The sequence below is a fragment of the Anomaloglossus baeobatrachus genome, chromosome 2, assembly GCF_048569485.1.
Source record: "Anomaloglossus baeobatrachus isolate aAnoBae1 chromosome 2, aAnoBae1.hap1, whole genome shotgun sequence".
Taxonomy (NCBI): domain Eukaryota; kingdom Metazoa; phylum Chordata; class Amphibia; order Anura; family Aromobatidae; genus Anomaloglossus; species Anomaloglossus baeobatrachus.
In genome coordinates this window covers 702,550,285-702,565,852 of record NC_134354.1, presented here as the reverse complement: position 1 = coordinate 702,565,852, position 15,568 = coordinate 702,550,285, and the positions used below count along the sequence as shown (strand labels likewise).

Here is a 15,568-nt window from a genome sequence, read left to right as displayed (position 1 = left end):
GAGATCTCATTTGCGCAAATGCCACCTTCAGGCGCCTTTTTGCTTTTTTTTTTTTTTTTGAAGCACCCACCGCCGACATCTTCAGAATGGCCCATGCCTCAACACCCGCTGCACAGAACAGCACCGCCCTCCGCAGGATCAGCGCCCGCAGCACAGCGCACTGAATCGCCCCTCTCTCCTATGACCCTTCACCACCACCCACTGGGAAGCTACATTTGGATTTTAAGTTGCACCCCTCATTTTTTCCTCCAAATTTTTGGGAGGGAAAAGTGCGTCTTATAATCCGAAAAAAAAGGTACATTACAGAGTCTTCATTGTCTACCCCTAAGAACTGAGAATATTGAGAATAAAGAGTCCAGGAGGAGAAAGAGGCAGATTTATTTGAAAAGATTATTACAAGGTTTCTTATTTTCATGTGCACCATTTATTTATGAAATTAAAACGAGGATGACTTAAGTGGAGAATATCTGGATATTTAGTTTTATTTTTCTTTTCTTTCAGTCTTTCCATCCTGGGCAGAAACACCTGACTGTGGAAGAACTTTTTGGAACGACTTTACCGAAAGAACATCAAATGACCACATGCCCTCCTCCAGACATCAAGGATCCGTTCCTCCCTGATATAGGAGAACATAAGGTCTTCCTCCAGTCAAAACCCCTACAGCCGGTGATAGTGAGGGCCGAACCCAGGAGCTTTAACTGCAGCGCCAGCGATTTCAGTCACCCCGCCTGCCTGCCGCCAGCATTAATTCCTCAAGGGCTGGTGACACAATTGGACTCCCATAATGAGATGAATTCCTTTCCTTGTCGTGTGAGCCCGTGCCTTGGATCGTCCTCTGAGGTCTTGAGCGCGTCCGCCCCACCTAACTCCAGCTTGGTACACACAAGACAAATGTCTCCTCTTCTGAGTTTAGACGTTGGCAGCGCCCCCCAGACTCATCCATTGATTCCTCCATTGGCCCCCGTCCGAAGCAGCAGCTTCTCCAGCAGCTCGCATCCAAGCGTCGAGCTCCTTCACAAATTAAAGCTGAATCCTCAGACCGGGAACAAAACCGCAATGGCACCGAAATTCTCCTGTACAACCAACCAGCTGGCAACGCCGGAGAGCTTCAAAGACAGTTCTCTAAAAAGCCTGCCAGGTCCTCTACAGGTACGGTATAAAAACTGTCCTATAACTGTGCTTGGATAGCCTTTGAGCAGGATGGTGCAGGTACTGGGACCCCAAATAATCCCCCAAATGTACCGTATTTTTTGGATTATAAACTGGGGGTGCGTTTTACAATCCAGATATGGCTTACCGAGGTGGCGATTGTACAGCGGGGTCATAGGAGGCACGGTCAGCAATACTGAGGGCTCGGAGGAGCAGTGGAGTGGGTCAGGAGGGTCACAGGACGGGGTGTCTTGGCGGCGGGTGCATTGATCTGACTGTGGGCTCCTATGAATCGCCCACAGTTTACTTGATTGACTTCAAGAAAATGGCTGCGGAGGCGGTGCATGCCCAGATTAACGTGATAGACTTCAAGAAATGGCCACAGAGCCCTATCTGCACACATGCTTGCCTCCGCGGCCATTTTCTTGAAGGCCATCTCGTCAACCGCGAGCGATTTCAATGGCACCCGCTGCCAAGACACTCCATCTTGTGACCCTCCTGAGTCACTCCACTGCAGTGACACCCCTGCAACCCGCCGGTAGATCAGTGGTGCCCACCACGACACCGCGGCAGCCCGCTAGCAGGTCAATGGTGCCCACCACGACACCGCGGCAGCCCGCCGGCCGTTCAATGGGGCCCACCACGACACCGCGGCAGCCCGCCGGCCGTTCAATGGGGCCCACCACGACACCGCGGCAGCCCGCTGGCAGATCAATGGTGCCCACCGCGGCAGCCCACAGGCAGATCAATTGTGCCCACCACGACACCGCAGCAGCCCGCCGGCAGGTCAATGGTGCCCACCGCGGCAGCCCGCTAGTAGGTCAATAGTGCCTGCCGCTGCAACACCCCCAAGCCCGCAGTATCTCTGACTCTCCTTAGCCACAACACCCCCTCCTTTGAGTCCGCAGCATCGCTCTGCCTCCTGTGACTTTTATGAGCCGCTCCCCCGGGTGCACATTATAATTAAGACGCACTAGGATTATAAAAAGGACACTCATTTTAACATTAAAAATTATTTTCCTTTTTCCTCTAAATTTGGGGCATGTCTTAAAATCGGGTGCGTCTTTTATAAAACGAGCAATACATTTTTTGGATAGGAGAGACGCACAAGTGCCGACTCTCCTCAGTGAGGGCAATCCGAAAAATGGCAACAAATTAACTTGTCTCCATAATTTATTGCATGTGTCCGGTATTGGGGTCCCAGCAGCCGCACCTCCACTAGACTGTGTGGCTTGAGATCTTATGTGACTGGTAAGCTGTCCCCTCCTATTGTGTGCCATGCCTCGTAGGAATAATATTGACTATTAACTGTGCCAACATAATAGCCGGATCATTATCACATTTTGGTCTTTTGCCCGTTGGCACAACCTCTGCACTAACACTACAGCAAAACTACTGCTTAAAGGGGTGTTTCATTGCTTTTTAAAACTTCCCAAATCATTCTGTTCCCCTTTTTACAAACTCTCTTCCCTAAAGCCTGCTTTACACGAGACGATAGATTGTGCGATAGCACAATCGATTGTACCCGCTCCCGTCGTTTTTGCGTCACGGGCAATTAGTTGCCCATGGCACACAAACTTGTTTAACCCCCGTCACACATACTTACCTTCTGGACGACCTTGCTGTGGGCGATGAACGTCCACTTCCTGGAGTGGGCGGGACGTTCGGCGTCACAGCGATGTCACACGGCAGGCGGCCAATAGAAGCGGAGGGGTGGAGATTAGCGGGATGTAAACATCCCGCCCACCTCCTTCCTTCCATTAAGCCGTCGGGTGCCGCAGGAGGCAGGTAAAGCTGTTGTTCATCGTTCCCGTGGTGTCACACGGAACAACGTGTGATGCCACGGAAACGATGAACTGCCGCCATTGTAATTAAACAATTATATGAAACCTAGTGACGAGTACACTACTCACTATTTGTGAGCGATACTGCATTGCTAGGAGGTGTCACACGAAACCACGTCGTGCGGTATGCCGGATGTGCGTCACGAAAACCGTGACCCCCGACGACATATCGCATAATCTATCGTCTCGTGTAAAGCCCGCTTAAGGTACTGTCCTCGTTTTCTCCCCTGCATATTATCTGTTATTTCATCCATTTGTTGCGCTCCTGCACTTCACCCCCACGGTCTCCTGACCACATTTCTCCGCATTAGTCGCGCTCCTCCAAACAGCAGTCGGGAACGGTCACTATCACGTTTCCATTGTTCCCATCCATTGTATTGCAGTGCACAGTTCTTCCTGCCCCCGGGTGGTGATGAATCCAGAATCCGTACGTTTGAGGAGGCATCGGAACCGTGTGGAAAAGCAAAACGGGTGTTAAAAGCGATTTGCAAAAATTATTGATAGGTGCAAGATAATAAAATGAACTGTTCACTTATTTAAAACCAAATCTGTTTGGACCGTTGGCTGCAAACGTCGCTGGAGATGAAGAATGTAACGCCATTCAGACTTCTCTCCGGGCCAGAACGCGTTTGCTTATTTAGGGGATCCATAACATGTGACCTCTAATGACCCCGGAGGTTACAATCCCCGTCTGCCGCGCACATGAGGATAAAATCCACAATCTGTATTATAGTGTCTGTCGGGAGCAATGCTATGAAGTGCCCCCAGCCCTCGCCATGTGCTTGCATTTCTTGCATGATTCAGCTCTATACAACGCCTAATCTATTAATCTTTATGTATACAGAATTTTCTTTTTGCGTTTTTTGTCTTTCGGTAGAATGCCCATGAAAAGAGGGAAGCTGAACCCTTTGCCCAGCCCTTGGGTGTATCTAAGGTGGGAGCAGTAAGTAATGTCTTTATATTGATAGCAAAGTTTGAGCATTGGCAGCTGTGCCAGCGCGCCTCCGTATCCCTGGCACAATATGCATGTTGGCACAGACGAGAAATCGAGCGAGCGCCCGGCCTGCTGAGACTAATCAGCTCTATAAATGTTTCTGTGGAGCGCAAATAAAAAATCAGGATTCATGAGAGCTTTGCTGATATTTCTATTTAGAACGCTCGCTTTACCGAAGTATCTCCTGCCGTACCCGGATTTCTGCGAAACTGTAGATTTCCAAATTGCAGTGACGACACTTGTATATTTAGCAGCTTCTGCCTTGAGTAGTCAATTTCTCATTTTAATGGCCGCTATATTCGGAGATCCTTTAGGTCTTGTTCACAAGTTGCAGCTTTTCCTTCTTGAATTACAGCAGCTCCAAAGTCAAACACTTCGGACGATTTCCACCCAAAAAATGACTTTTGCCGAAGAATTTAAAATTTGCAACAAGTCAATTCTTTGTTTGTTTTTTTTTTCAACTGAGTTTCTCTGCCGTGTAGAAAGTCACAAAAGCTTCCACCAGGGTTTTATTTTTTTAAAGACCAATTGTGAACAAGCCCTTAAATTGTGTTTTTATATCTTACCAAAGGCATAAAAATAAGGGCACGGTGCTGACTCAGCAGTTGGCACTGTCGGCTCCTCTTTTGCACAAGTCTGAGCAACTTCCACATGAACTCTGCATTTTCTCTGACTCCAGGATAATTGACTTTGTATCTCTCATTGTCAGTGATCAGCCTGTGGACAGGAACTTGTACAGCACAGGTTTTATGCAATCCCTACATAGTAACATCTACAGCAGGGTCTGTCAGTGACAGCAATGGTCCCATGTGCAATAGGTGAGCTGCACCCCGATACCTGCGAGGGAAGGAAAGCCAGACAGATACCAAGCCATGAACATCGGGAGATTCTGCAAACTTCCCACTACACATTGCACTGGTGTCTGTGCTCCAGGTGTCGTAACACTCGAACATAGGAACAATAGCACATACACAATCTACACACAATACACGGGCCGCAGACAGTAACATTGCACACACAAACCAGTTATACATAGGACACATGAGAAAGGCACACTCGCATACAGTGCTTTGCGAAAGTATTCGTCGTCGTCCTCCTCCTCCTCCTCTTCCTCCTCCCACTCCTCCTCCTCCCACTCCCACTCCCACTCCTCCTCCTCCCACTCCCACTCCTCCTCCCACTCCTCCTCCCACTCCCACTCCCACTCCTCCCACTCCCCCTACTCCCACTCCTCCTACCACTCCCACTCCCACTCCTCCTCCTCCCACTCCTCCTCCTCCCACTCCTCCCACTCCCACTCCCCCTACTCCCACTCCCACTCCCCCTACTCCCACTCCCACTCCTCCTCCTCCCACTCCCACTCCTCCTCCTCCCACTCCCACTCCCATAGGATGAATATGTGCAGTATATAATCTGGCTGTGTATGGCCTTAACAAGAGGAAACTGAATATTTTTGTTTCTTCAGGCTTCCCCGTTTTCGGCCGCTGTGACCACAGACGCCGCGGCCTGTGCCCTCTGGTCCCCCAGCGTATTCCAGCATCCAGCGCTAAAACACAGTAGCCAAGATGACTGCTCCGCGCCACCGCCGCCTGTGAGTAACCGGATAGATCGGAGGAGATCGTGCTGTACCGGAATCGCACTCAGCCGCCTTCAGCTTCAGGAGACCCTGGTACATCTCATAAGGGTAAGACCCTCCTCACTTTCCAGCTAAGGCTCAAAAAGGTTTTATAACGTAACCCTTTACAGCAGATGCTCAGCTATCCACAGGGGCTGTGATCATTTACTGATCTGTGAAAGGCGACCACTCTGACCCCACCCATCCTCAAGAGGGCTCTGAAGTGCCCCACTGTCCTGGAGGGGTGACTGCAAATGCTCTCCTTCATAGGTGGCGTTTTGGGGATTCAGGGGTCCAACCACTGGGATAAGTAATAAGTTGCAATGTTGGGTATAACCCTTTTAAATGAGAATTCATGTCACGTCCTAAATTTAACACTTAGAGGGTTTGCACCAAAATAATAATGATAATAATAATAATTGTATTCATTTATATAGCGCTATTCCACAGCGCTTTACATACATTGTAAGCCCCAATGGGGACAGTGTTGCCAATCTAGGTTCCCTATTTGTATGTCTTTGGAGTGTGGGAGGAAACCGGAAAACCCGGAGGAAACCCACGCAAACACGGGGAGCACATACAAACTCCTTGCAGAAGGTGTCCTTGGTGGGATTTGAACCCAGGACCCCAGCGCTGCAAGACTGCAGTGCTAACCACTGAGCCACCACAAGACTGCAGTGCTAACCACTGAGCCACCACAAGACTGCAGTGCTAACCACTGAGCCACCACAAGACTGCAGTGCTAACCACTGAGCCACCACAAGACTGCAGTGCTAACCACTGAGCCACCACAAGACTGCAGTGCTAACCACTGAGCCACCACAAGACTGCAGTGCTAACCACTGAGCCACCACAAGACTGCAGTGCTAACCACTGAGCCACTGTGACACCAAAATGAATAAGTTATTACATATCAACAAGATGGCGGGTAACTTAATATTGGCTGGAGGTCCAAGCGATTGTGCCTGAGTGGAGCGGAAGTAACGCATTCGCACCTTCACTCCCATTTATTTGCTGCCAGACGGAACAGTACAGCCCTCTGTTATCTTTGGCAGCCCCCCAGAGAATGAATGGAGGCGAGGTGAACATACTCCTGTCCAGCCACATGTGGTGCTTCGTAGCCACATTCTCAGGATCTCTGGGGGGTCCCAGTGGTTGGACCTCCAGTGATCAAGACGTGAGCCCCTGTCCTGCTGATATGGAGATACCGCAATAATTATGCAATTATTAACGAATAACTTTTAATTTAGGAAAAGGGCTGGAGTCATCTGCAGTTACATAGGCAGGTCAGTCATACGGCCACAAGTCCAATGTAGCTCAGAAGTCAGATTCCTTAACTTTCAGTTTAAAGGGAATCGGTCACCAGATTTGGGGCCTATAAGCTGCGGCCACCACCAGTGGGCTCTTATATACAGCATTCTAACTTGCTGTATATAAGAGCCCAGGCCGCTGTGTAGAACGTAAAAATCACTTTATAATACTCACCTAAGGGGCGGTGCAGACTGGTCGGATGGGTGCACCGTTATCCAGTAGCGGCGCCTCCTCTTTTGGCCAGGTTTGTCCTTCTTTGTGTTCTGAAGCCGGGGTGCATGCTGCGTCCTACATCATCCACACAGGCCGTTATTGAAGTCCTGCGCAGGCGCACTACAATACTTTGATCTGCCCTGCTCAGTGCGCCTGAGCAGGACCTCAATGCTAGTTAGTGTGGATGACGTAGAACGCAGCATGCACCCCGGCTTCAGAAGGACAAAGAGGAGGCGCCGGTACCGGAGAACGGCGCCACCCATCTGACCAGTCTGCACCGCACCGACCGTTAGGTGAGTATTATAAAGTGTTTTTTCTGTCCTACACAGCGGCCTGGGCTCTTATATACAGCATGTTAGAATGCTGTATATAAGAGCCCACTGGTGGCGGTCGCAGCTGATAGACACCAAATCTGGTGACAGGTTCCCTTTAACACTAGAAGTCCCAGGAATTTCGAGCTCCATAGGGTTTCAATGGTAGAAATGTTAAATGACCCCTCTCTGGGACTTCTAGTCTTAATGAACCAGTTAGCTCCTTTTTAAAGGGATTGCCTAGTTTTGTCATGGAGACCTGCAGTTACTCTGTGTGACTACAGACTTGTGAATCCTCACAACGCATGCGGTCACGATTCCCCGCTGCCAGTGCAGAGTACAGCTGAATTGAGGGAGTCTGCGCATGTCAAGTGGGAATGTGACCGGAAGTTTGCATGTCACACAATTGTGGACACATGTCCATCCATCCACACTTACTGGAGAATCGGGACAGCGAGTGCTGCACACTGTGTGGACTTTCATGACCAACCAGGACAGCCCCTTTAAATAGCAAATCCCCCCCTCCCCTCCCCCCCCTTCTTCTAATATGTGACCAATCCACTGCACATTGTCACACTCCTAGGAAGCAGGAGCGCCCTCTACAGGAGTGTGCACACTGAGCAGTGTATTCTGTAACATCGCCCGGTAGCACTTCGCATGCTGATGACTTTCCATTGACGTGTGCTCGCATTTCTAAAGTAGAAAGTGCGCCATTTAATGTGCTCCGTAACTTTTTTTACAATCGCGGTCTTTTGGCTGCGAGGGTGAAGCCGGTCATACAGGTTAGCTGGCTGGCTGGACAGTGATGCTATGGCTGATCTTTTCGGTTCTCTGTCATCTCAGCTGGCTCTACTATATACCGAAACACTCACATGGCCGAACAATTGTGTGTTTTCTGAGAAGCCCACCAAGTCACATCGGCCAGCGGTTATATAGAGAACACAATGTGATCGTCATCTCTCCTGACCATCAGTCGCTGGCGCCTCCATACACATTACACCCCATAGAATTGCATTACGCTGCTTTCACACTTCGTTTTTTTTAACATACGTCCTGAACGTTTTTTTATCGCAAAAACGGATCCAGTGCAAAGGCGTTTTCATTTCAATGCATTTGCAATGGACTTGCGTCAATATGCGTTCACGTGCGTTATAGTGAGGATCCAGCGACTTGCAGTTTAACATTTTTTAAAAACGCTACTTGTAGCGTTTTTGAGCTGCGTCCAAATACTGCAAATTGCTGGATCCTGACTATACTGCACGCAAACGCTGGCATGCTGATAGACAAGATCCTGCTTGCTCTACTGAGCATGCCCAGAAACCAGCCTGGTGTGATCAGTCTCCCTCTCTCCCTCCCCCCCCCCCCTCCCTCGCCTGAGCGCTGCGGACACTCGTAACCAAGGTAAATATCGGGTAACCAAGCAAAGCGCTTCTCTTAGTTACCCGATGTTTACGTTGGTTACGTGTGCAGGGAGCAGGCAGCCCGGATCCTAGCAGCTGCGGATGCTCGTAACCAAGGTAAATATTGGGTATCCAAGCAAGTTACCCGATGTTTACCTTGGTTACAAGCCTCCGCAGCTGTCAGATGCCGGCTCCCAGTCTATCACGTTCAGTTCCACTGACTCCCGATCACATGACTCCAAATCACATGACTCCAATGCCCGCCCATAAACTTAAAGTGACAGGATCCTGCAAAATAACACAAGCAGGATCCGCTTTTACAGCAAAAAAACGTTCATGACGCATGTTAAAAAAAATGTAGTGTGAAAGCCGCCTTAGATGCAGAAAATAAGTTGATAAAAAAATGCACATGCATTTTTAGTGTTTCTGCTGCAGTAATGTACAAAAAAAACCGCATGTAATCTGCACATGACTGTATCAATACAGTTTCATCAAAGCCAAATACCAGGAAGTATAAAAAGCCCCCAAAACCGCTGTATTTTAAACATGATCTAAAGATGAAAACTGCAGCTTCAAAAATGCATGTAAAAAAAGAAAAATGTAGTAAAAAAAATAATGGCAAAAAAATGCAAGTAACCAAATTTACATAATAGATGCAGAAAATCTGCAACATCAAAACCTCACAATTCTCATTATGGGAACGCAGCCTATGGGGTCTGCACAGGAGCTATAGACACACAACGGGGGAGGTTTTTGGACTAAGGCAGAATTTAGAGGATCATATGATTAAAAAAAACAATTCCAGGAAAGATGACTTTTTATCCATATGGTTTCCCAAATATGCAATGTTTGGCTTGAATACTGTCTATAATGCAGAAATATTTTGGTTTTTTTTTCTCCCCTGAATGTGTCTCTTTGGAAGAATATCCGCATGAATTTGACAATTGATTCTGTGTATCAGTGTGTGCAATTTGGCATAATCCCAAAATTAGTTTATTTAAACTTTAAAACCTGCTTTTTTTTTAATTATTTTTATTATTGAACTATTTTGTGGGTTTGTTTCTAATCTCTCCACACTTGTTTCTCTTGTAGAATGATTCCGGCTTCCTCAATACCATTCATGAAGCCTATGTACAAGTGGTCACCAAGAGTATGGACAATGTCCGGCTATAAAAAAAAGGAAATCCTCTGCCGCCACGTTAAAAAACAACCACAACCATGCAGAGCCGCCCGCGGCCGGAGCCACGCTTGCTGTGCGCATTGTGAAGACTGACATGTGGCGGCTGCGTGGTTTGTGGGTGACGTCTTTTAGTTTACACTGAATATTATGCACATCGTGGGAACGTTTTCTTACATGTTACTGCGGGACGGATCTTAACGCTTTACTGGACAATGCCTGCGGTTTGGAAGAGGACGTTAGTACTGTACACTCTTACAGAGGCTTGCACATGTAATCCTTTCTTAATATATAGTCCATGTTATGCTATTTTATATATAGGACAGACAGATTTGTCTTTCCCAATTTTAATTTTAACTATTTTAATAATTAGCTAAAAGTTACAGGGGCGTTTTTGTTTCTGTAAATTAAATGTATAATTTTTTTAATTAATTTTAGTCTTTATTTGTTATATTTTAATGCACTTGGGTCATGATCGGCTAGTCTGGTCCGGATGCTGCGCTCAGCGACGTCTCCTGTAACCAGGGACTGCACCCCCGGATGCTGCGCTCAGCAACGTCTCCTGTAACCAGGGACTGCACCCCCGAATGCTGTGGTCATTGACGTCTGCAGTAACCAGGGATTGCACCAGGATGCTGCGCTCAGCAACATCTGCAGTAACCAGGGATTGCATCTGGATGCTGCGCTCAGCGATATCTGCAGTAACCAGGGATTGCATCTGGATGCTGCGCTCAGTGATGTCTGCAGTAACCAGTGATTGCTCCCGGATGCTGCGCTCAGCGACGTTTGCAGTAACCAGGGATTGCACACGGATGCATCGCTCAGCGACGTCTGCAGTAACCAGGGACTGCAACCGGATGCTGCGCTCAGCTACGTCTGCAGTAACCAGGGATTGCTCCCGGATGCTACGTCTGCAGTAACCAGGGATTGCTCCCGGATGCTGCGCTCAGCGACGTCTCCTGTAACCAGGGACTGCAACCGGATGCTGCGCTCAGCGACATCTGCAGTAACCAGGGATTGCTCCCGGATGCTGCGCTCAGCGACGTCTCCTGTAACCAGGGACTGCACAAACTGCGGCACCCTCAGCGGTTTACGCAGAGCCAGGGTCCTGAGGATCTTGTATACTGAAGGCATATTAAGGAACACCTTTACATTACTCCTGCCCGCTGCCTTTCCTCAAGCCAGTGTTTTCATACAGTGACGCATGTCCGAGCTGGACTGTGGACCACATGAGGCTTGGAGAGCATGGTCTACCATAAAGCTACGGGAGATCAGAGACCCGTTCCAGAAGTGGCAGGTTTCGATGCTTGAATTGCTTTTCTTCGGCGCTCCATTGGGAGACCCAGACGATTGGGGTGTATAGCACTGCCTCCGGAGGCCACACAAAGCAATTACACTAAAAAGTGTAAGGCCCCTCCCCTTCTGGCTATACACCCCCAGTGGGATCACTGGCTCACCAGTTTTCTGCTTTGTGCGAAGGAGGTCAGACATCCACGCATAGCTCCACTGTTTAGTCAGCAGTAGCTGCTGACTATATCGGATGGAAGAAAAGAGGGCCCATTTGGGGCCCCCAGCATGCTCCCTTCTTACCCCACTTGCGGTTTGTAAGGTTGAGGTACCTATTGCTGGTACGGAGGCTGGAGCCCACATGCTGTTTTCCTTCCCCATCCCCCTGAGGGGCTCTGAGGAAGTGGGATCTTACCGGCCACCAAGCCCTGAGGCCGGGCTCCATCCACAGACCCATAGAACCTGCTGGATTTGGAGCGGGAGTGCCGTTCAGGGACAAGGCCCTGCAACTTTCAGGTACTCTGTGTCCCCGTATGGCAGGCCACGCACACCCCAGGCTAGTGCGCCGGGGACTGTAGCGCTGTGCGCTGGGCTTATAGTCCCCGCAGATTACTGGGGGACTTTATGTGTGTGGATCGCCGCGCCGACCGCCCCTGGAGCGGCGGCGCAGCTGCGACTTGTAGTGCGCCGGGGACGCGCCGACCGCGCTTTTACGGCGGCGGCGCTTCTAACTTTAGTCCCCGGTCTTCTGCGGCCTAGCTCCGCTTCGTTAACGCCCCCCACCCTGTCAATCAGGGTAGGGGAGAGACGTTGTTCAATCGGCAGCGCCGAGGGCTGGAGCACGATTTACATGCTCCAGCCCTCTCACTGAGCACAGTAGGACACAGGCTTCGCGCTTTTTCTCTGTGCACGCCCTAGGCCCGCCCCCAGGCTTGCAGCTCCCCAGGACGCCGGCAGCCATTATACACATGCAATCTGGCTGGAGAACAGACGCAGGCTCTGGGGGACCCAGGCTAGGGGTTTCTGGCGACCACACACCCGCGCTAAGCGGGCGGTAAGCAGCACATACGTGCGGCCCCACTAGTACCACAGTGTTATATTTGTGTACTGCACTGTAAGGTCGCTTCTTGGCTGTTCACCCTATATTGCTTTGAGGAGACAACAGCATGTCATCCGCAAAACGCAAGGGTGCCAAGGCACGGGCTGTATACACGGCTTGTACAGCATGTGGGGCTAATCTACCAGCAGGCTCCAACGACCCTCATTGTGTGCAATGTTCAGTCCCAGTGGCACTTCGTCAGCCAGAGCATATGGTGGTGGTAGCCCAGGCAGAGACGCCTGTGAACCCTGCCCCGGTGACGGGGACAGAATTTGCAGTCTTTGCTGATAAAATGTCTGTGACTATGACAAAAATCCTGGAGACCTTGCAGTCCAGGCCAGTTGCTCAGACCATAGACACTGCTGTGTCTATGTTCCCCGGCCCCCCTCAGCTGGAATTAATCCGTAATTCAAGGGGGTCCCAGGCATCACAGGCTGAGGGCTCTGACTCCGATGACAGTCCCAGTCCGCCTAAGCGAGCTCGCTGGGAGAGACCCTCCACGTCATCACGCGGATCAGGGTCTCAGCGAGAAGGGTCTCTATATGATGGCTCAGAGGTGGGTGATCAGGAGTCTTGTCCTGACGCCGCACTCAATTTGGATACGCCAGATGGTGACGCCATGGTAAATGACCTTATAGCGGCCATCAATAGGCTGCTGGATATTTCTCCCCCAGCCCCTTCTGCAGAGGAGGCAGCTGCACAGCAGGAGAAATTCCATTTCCTGTATCCCAAGCGTAAATTGAGTACTTTTCTGGACCACTCTGACTTCAGAGAATCCATCCAGAAACACAATACTTATCCGGACAAGCGTTTTTCTAAACGCCTTAAGGATACCCGTTATCCTTTTCCCCCTGACGTGGTCAAACGCTGGACCCAGTGTCCAAAAGTGGACCCTCCAATATCCAGGCTTGCAGCTAGATCCATAGTTGCAGTGGAGGATGGGGCTTCACTTAAAGATGCCAATGACAGACAGATGGACCTTTGGTTGAAATCTGTCTATGAAGCTATTGGCGCGTCGTTTGCTCCAGCATTCGCGGCTGTGTGGGCGCTCCAAGCTATTTCAGCTGGTCTGGCACAGGTGGACTCTCTCATACGTCCAGCAGTGCCGCAAGTGGCGTCCCTAACTACGCAAATGTCTGCGTTTGCGACCTACGCTATCAATGCGGTACTGGACTCTACGAGCCGTACCTCAATGGCATCCGCCAACTCTGTAGTTTTGCGCAGAGCCTTGTGGTTAAAGGAATGGAAAGCAGATTCTGCTTCTAAAAAATGTTTAACCAGCTTGCCATTATCTGGAGACAGACTGTTTGGTGAGCAATTGGCGGAAATCATTAAACAGTCCAAAGGTAAGGACTCCTCCTTACCCCAGCCCAGATCAACCAAACCTCCACAGAGGAAGTGGCAGTCAAAGTTTCGGTCCTTTCGAGGCTCGGGCAAGCCCCAATTCTCCTCGTCCAAAGGGACTCAGAAAGAACAAAGGAGCTCAGATTCCTGGCGGGCTCACTCACGCCCCAAGAAAGCAACCGGAGGTACCGCTTCCAAGGCGGCTGCCTCATGACTTTCGGCCGCCTCCCTCCGCATCCTCGGTCGGTGGCAGGCTCTCCCGCTTTTGCGACATTTGGCTGCCACAGGTCAAAGACCGGTGGGTAACAGACATTTTGTCTCACGGGTACAGGATAGAGTTCAGTTCTCGTCCTCCGCCTCGGTTCTTCAGAACTTCCCCACATCCCGACCGAGCAGATGCCCTTCTGCAGGCGGTGAATTCTCTAAGAGCAGAAGGAGTGGTGGTCCCTGTTCCTCTTCAGGAACGAGGTCAAGGTTTTTACTCCAATCTCTTTGTGGTGCCAAAAAAGGACGGCTCATTCCGTCCTGTTCTGGACCTAAAACTGCTCAACAAGCATGTGAACGCCAGGCGGTTCCGGATGGAATCCCTCCGCTCAGTCATTGCCTCAATGTCTCAAGGAGATTTCCTAGCATCAATAGATATCAAGGATGCTTATCTCCACGTGCCGATTGCTACAGAGCACCAACGCTTTCTACGCTTCGTGATAGGAGACGACCATCTTCAGTTCGTAGCTCTGCCATTTGGTCTGGCGACAGCCCCACGGGTGTTCACCAAGATCATGGCGGCAGTGGTAGCAGTCTTGCACTCTCAGGGACACTCTGTGATCCCTTACTTGGACGATCTACTGGTCAAGGCACCCTCTCAAGAGGCATGCCAACTCAGCTTGACGGTTGCACTAGAGACTCTCCAGACGTTCGGGTGGATCATCAACTTCTCAAAGTCAAATCTGTCACCGACCCAATCACTAACGTATCTTGGCATGGAGTTTCATACTCTCTCAGCGATAGTGAAGCTTCCGCTGGACAAGCAGCGGTCTCTACAGACTGGGGTGCAGGCTCTCCTTCAAAGTCAGTCGCACTCCTTAAGACGCCTCATGCACTTCCTCGGGAAGATGGTGGCGGCAATGGAGGCGGTTCCGTTTGCGCAGTTTCATCTGCGCCCACTTCAATGGGACATTCTCCGCCAATGGGACGGGAAGTCAAAATCCCTGGACAGGAAAGTCTCCCTTTCCCAGACGGCCAAGGACTCTCTGCAGTGGTGGCTTCTTCCCACCTCATTATCACAGGGAAGATCCTTCCTACCACCGTCTTGGGCGGTGGTCACGACAGACGCGAGTCTGTCAGGGTGGGGAGCAGTTTTTCTCCACCACAGGGCTCAGGGTACGTGGACTCAGCAGGAGTCCACCCTTCAGATCAATGTTCTGGAAATCAGAGCAGTGTATCTTGCCCTACTAGCCTTCCAGCAGTGGCTGGAAGGAAGGCAGATCCGAATTCAGTCGGACAACTCCACAGCGGTGGCATACATCAACCACCAAGGAGGGACACGCAGTCGGCAAGCCTTCCAGGAAGTCCGGCGGATTCTGATGTGGGTGGAGGCCACGGCCTCCACCATATCCGCAGTTCACATCCCCGGCGTAGAAAACTGGGAAGCAGACTTCCTCAGTCGCTAGGGCATGGACGCTGGGGAATGGTCCCTTCACCCGGACGTGTTTCAGGAAATCTGTCGCCGATGGGGAAGGCCGGACGTCGACCTCATGGCGTCCCGGCACAACAACAAGGTCCCAACCTTCATGGTACGGTCTCGCGATCAAAGAGCGCTGGCGG

At 50.4% G+C, this 15,568-nt stretch overlaps 1 protein-coding gene across 3 annotated transcripts in view; it reads left to right on the top strand.

Moving 5' to 3' along the window:
• Window positions 1-10,446, top strand: part of DCP1A (decapping mRNA 1A) — a 62,943-nt gene extending 52,497 nt beyond the window's left edge. Inside the window, exons 7-10 of one of the 3 annotated variants that reach the window (XM_075337293.1) lie at window positions 502-1,149; window positions 3,871-3,927; window positions 5,453-5,671; window positions 9,930-10,446. In XM_075337293.1, coding sequence (XP_075193408.1) covers window positions 502-1,149; window positions 3,871-3,927; window positions 5,453-5,671; window positions 9,930-10,010 — 1,005 coding nt within the window. In that variant the 3' untranslated portion in view covers window positions 10,011-10,446. Of the gene's footprint in view, window positions 1-501; window positions 1,150-3,870; window positions 3,937-5,452; window positions 5,672-9,929 lie in introns of all 3 variants that reach the window. The other 2 variants (XM_075337292.1, XM_075337294.1) reach the window with 2 other exon arrangements.
• The last annotated feature ends 5,122 nt before the right edge of the window (window positions 10,447-15,568 follow it).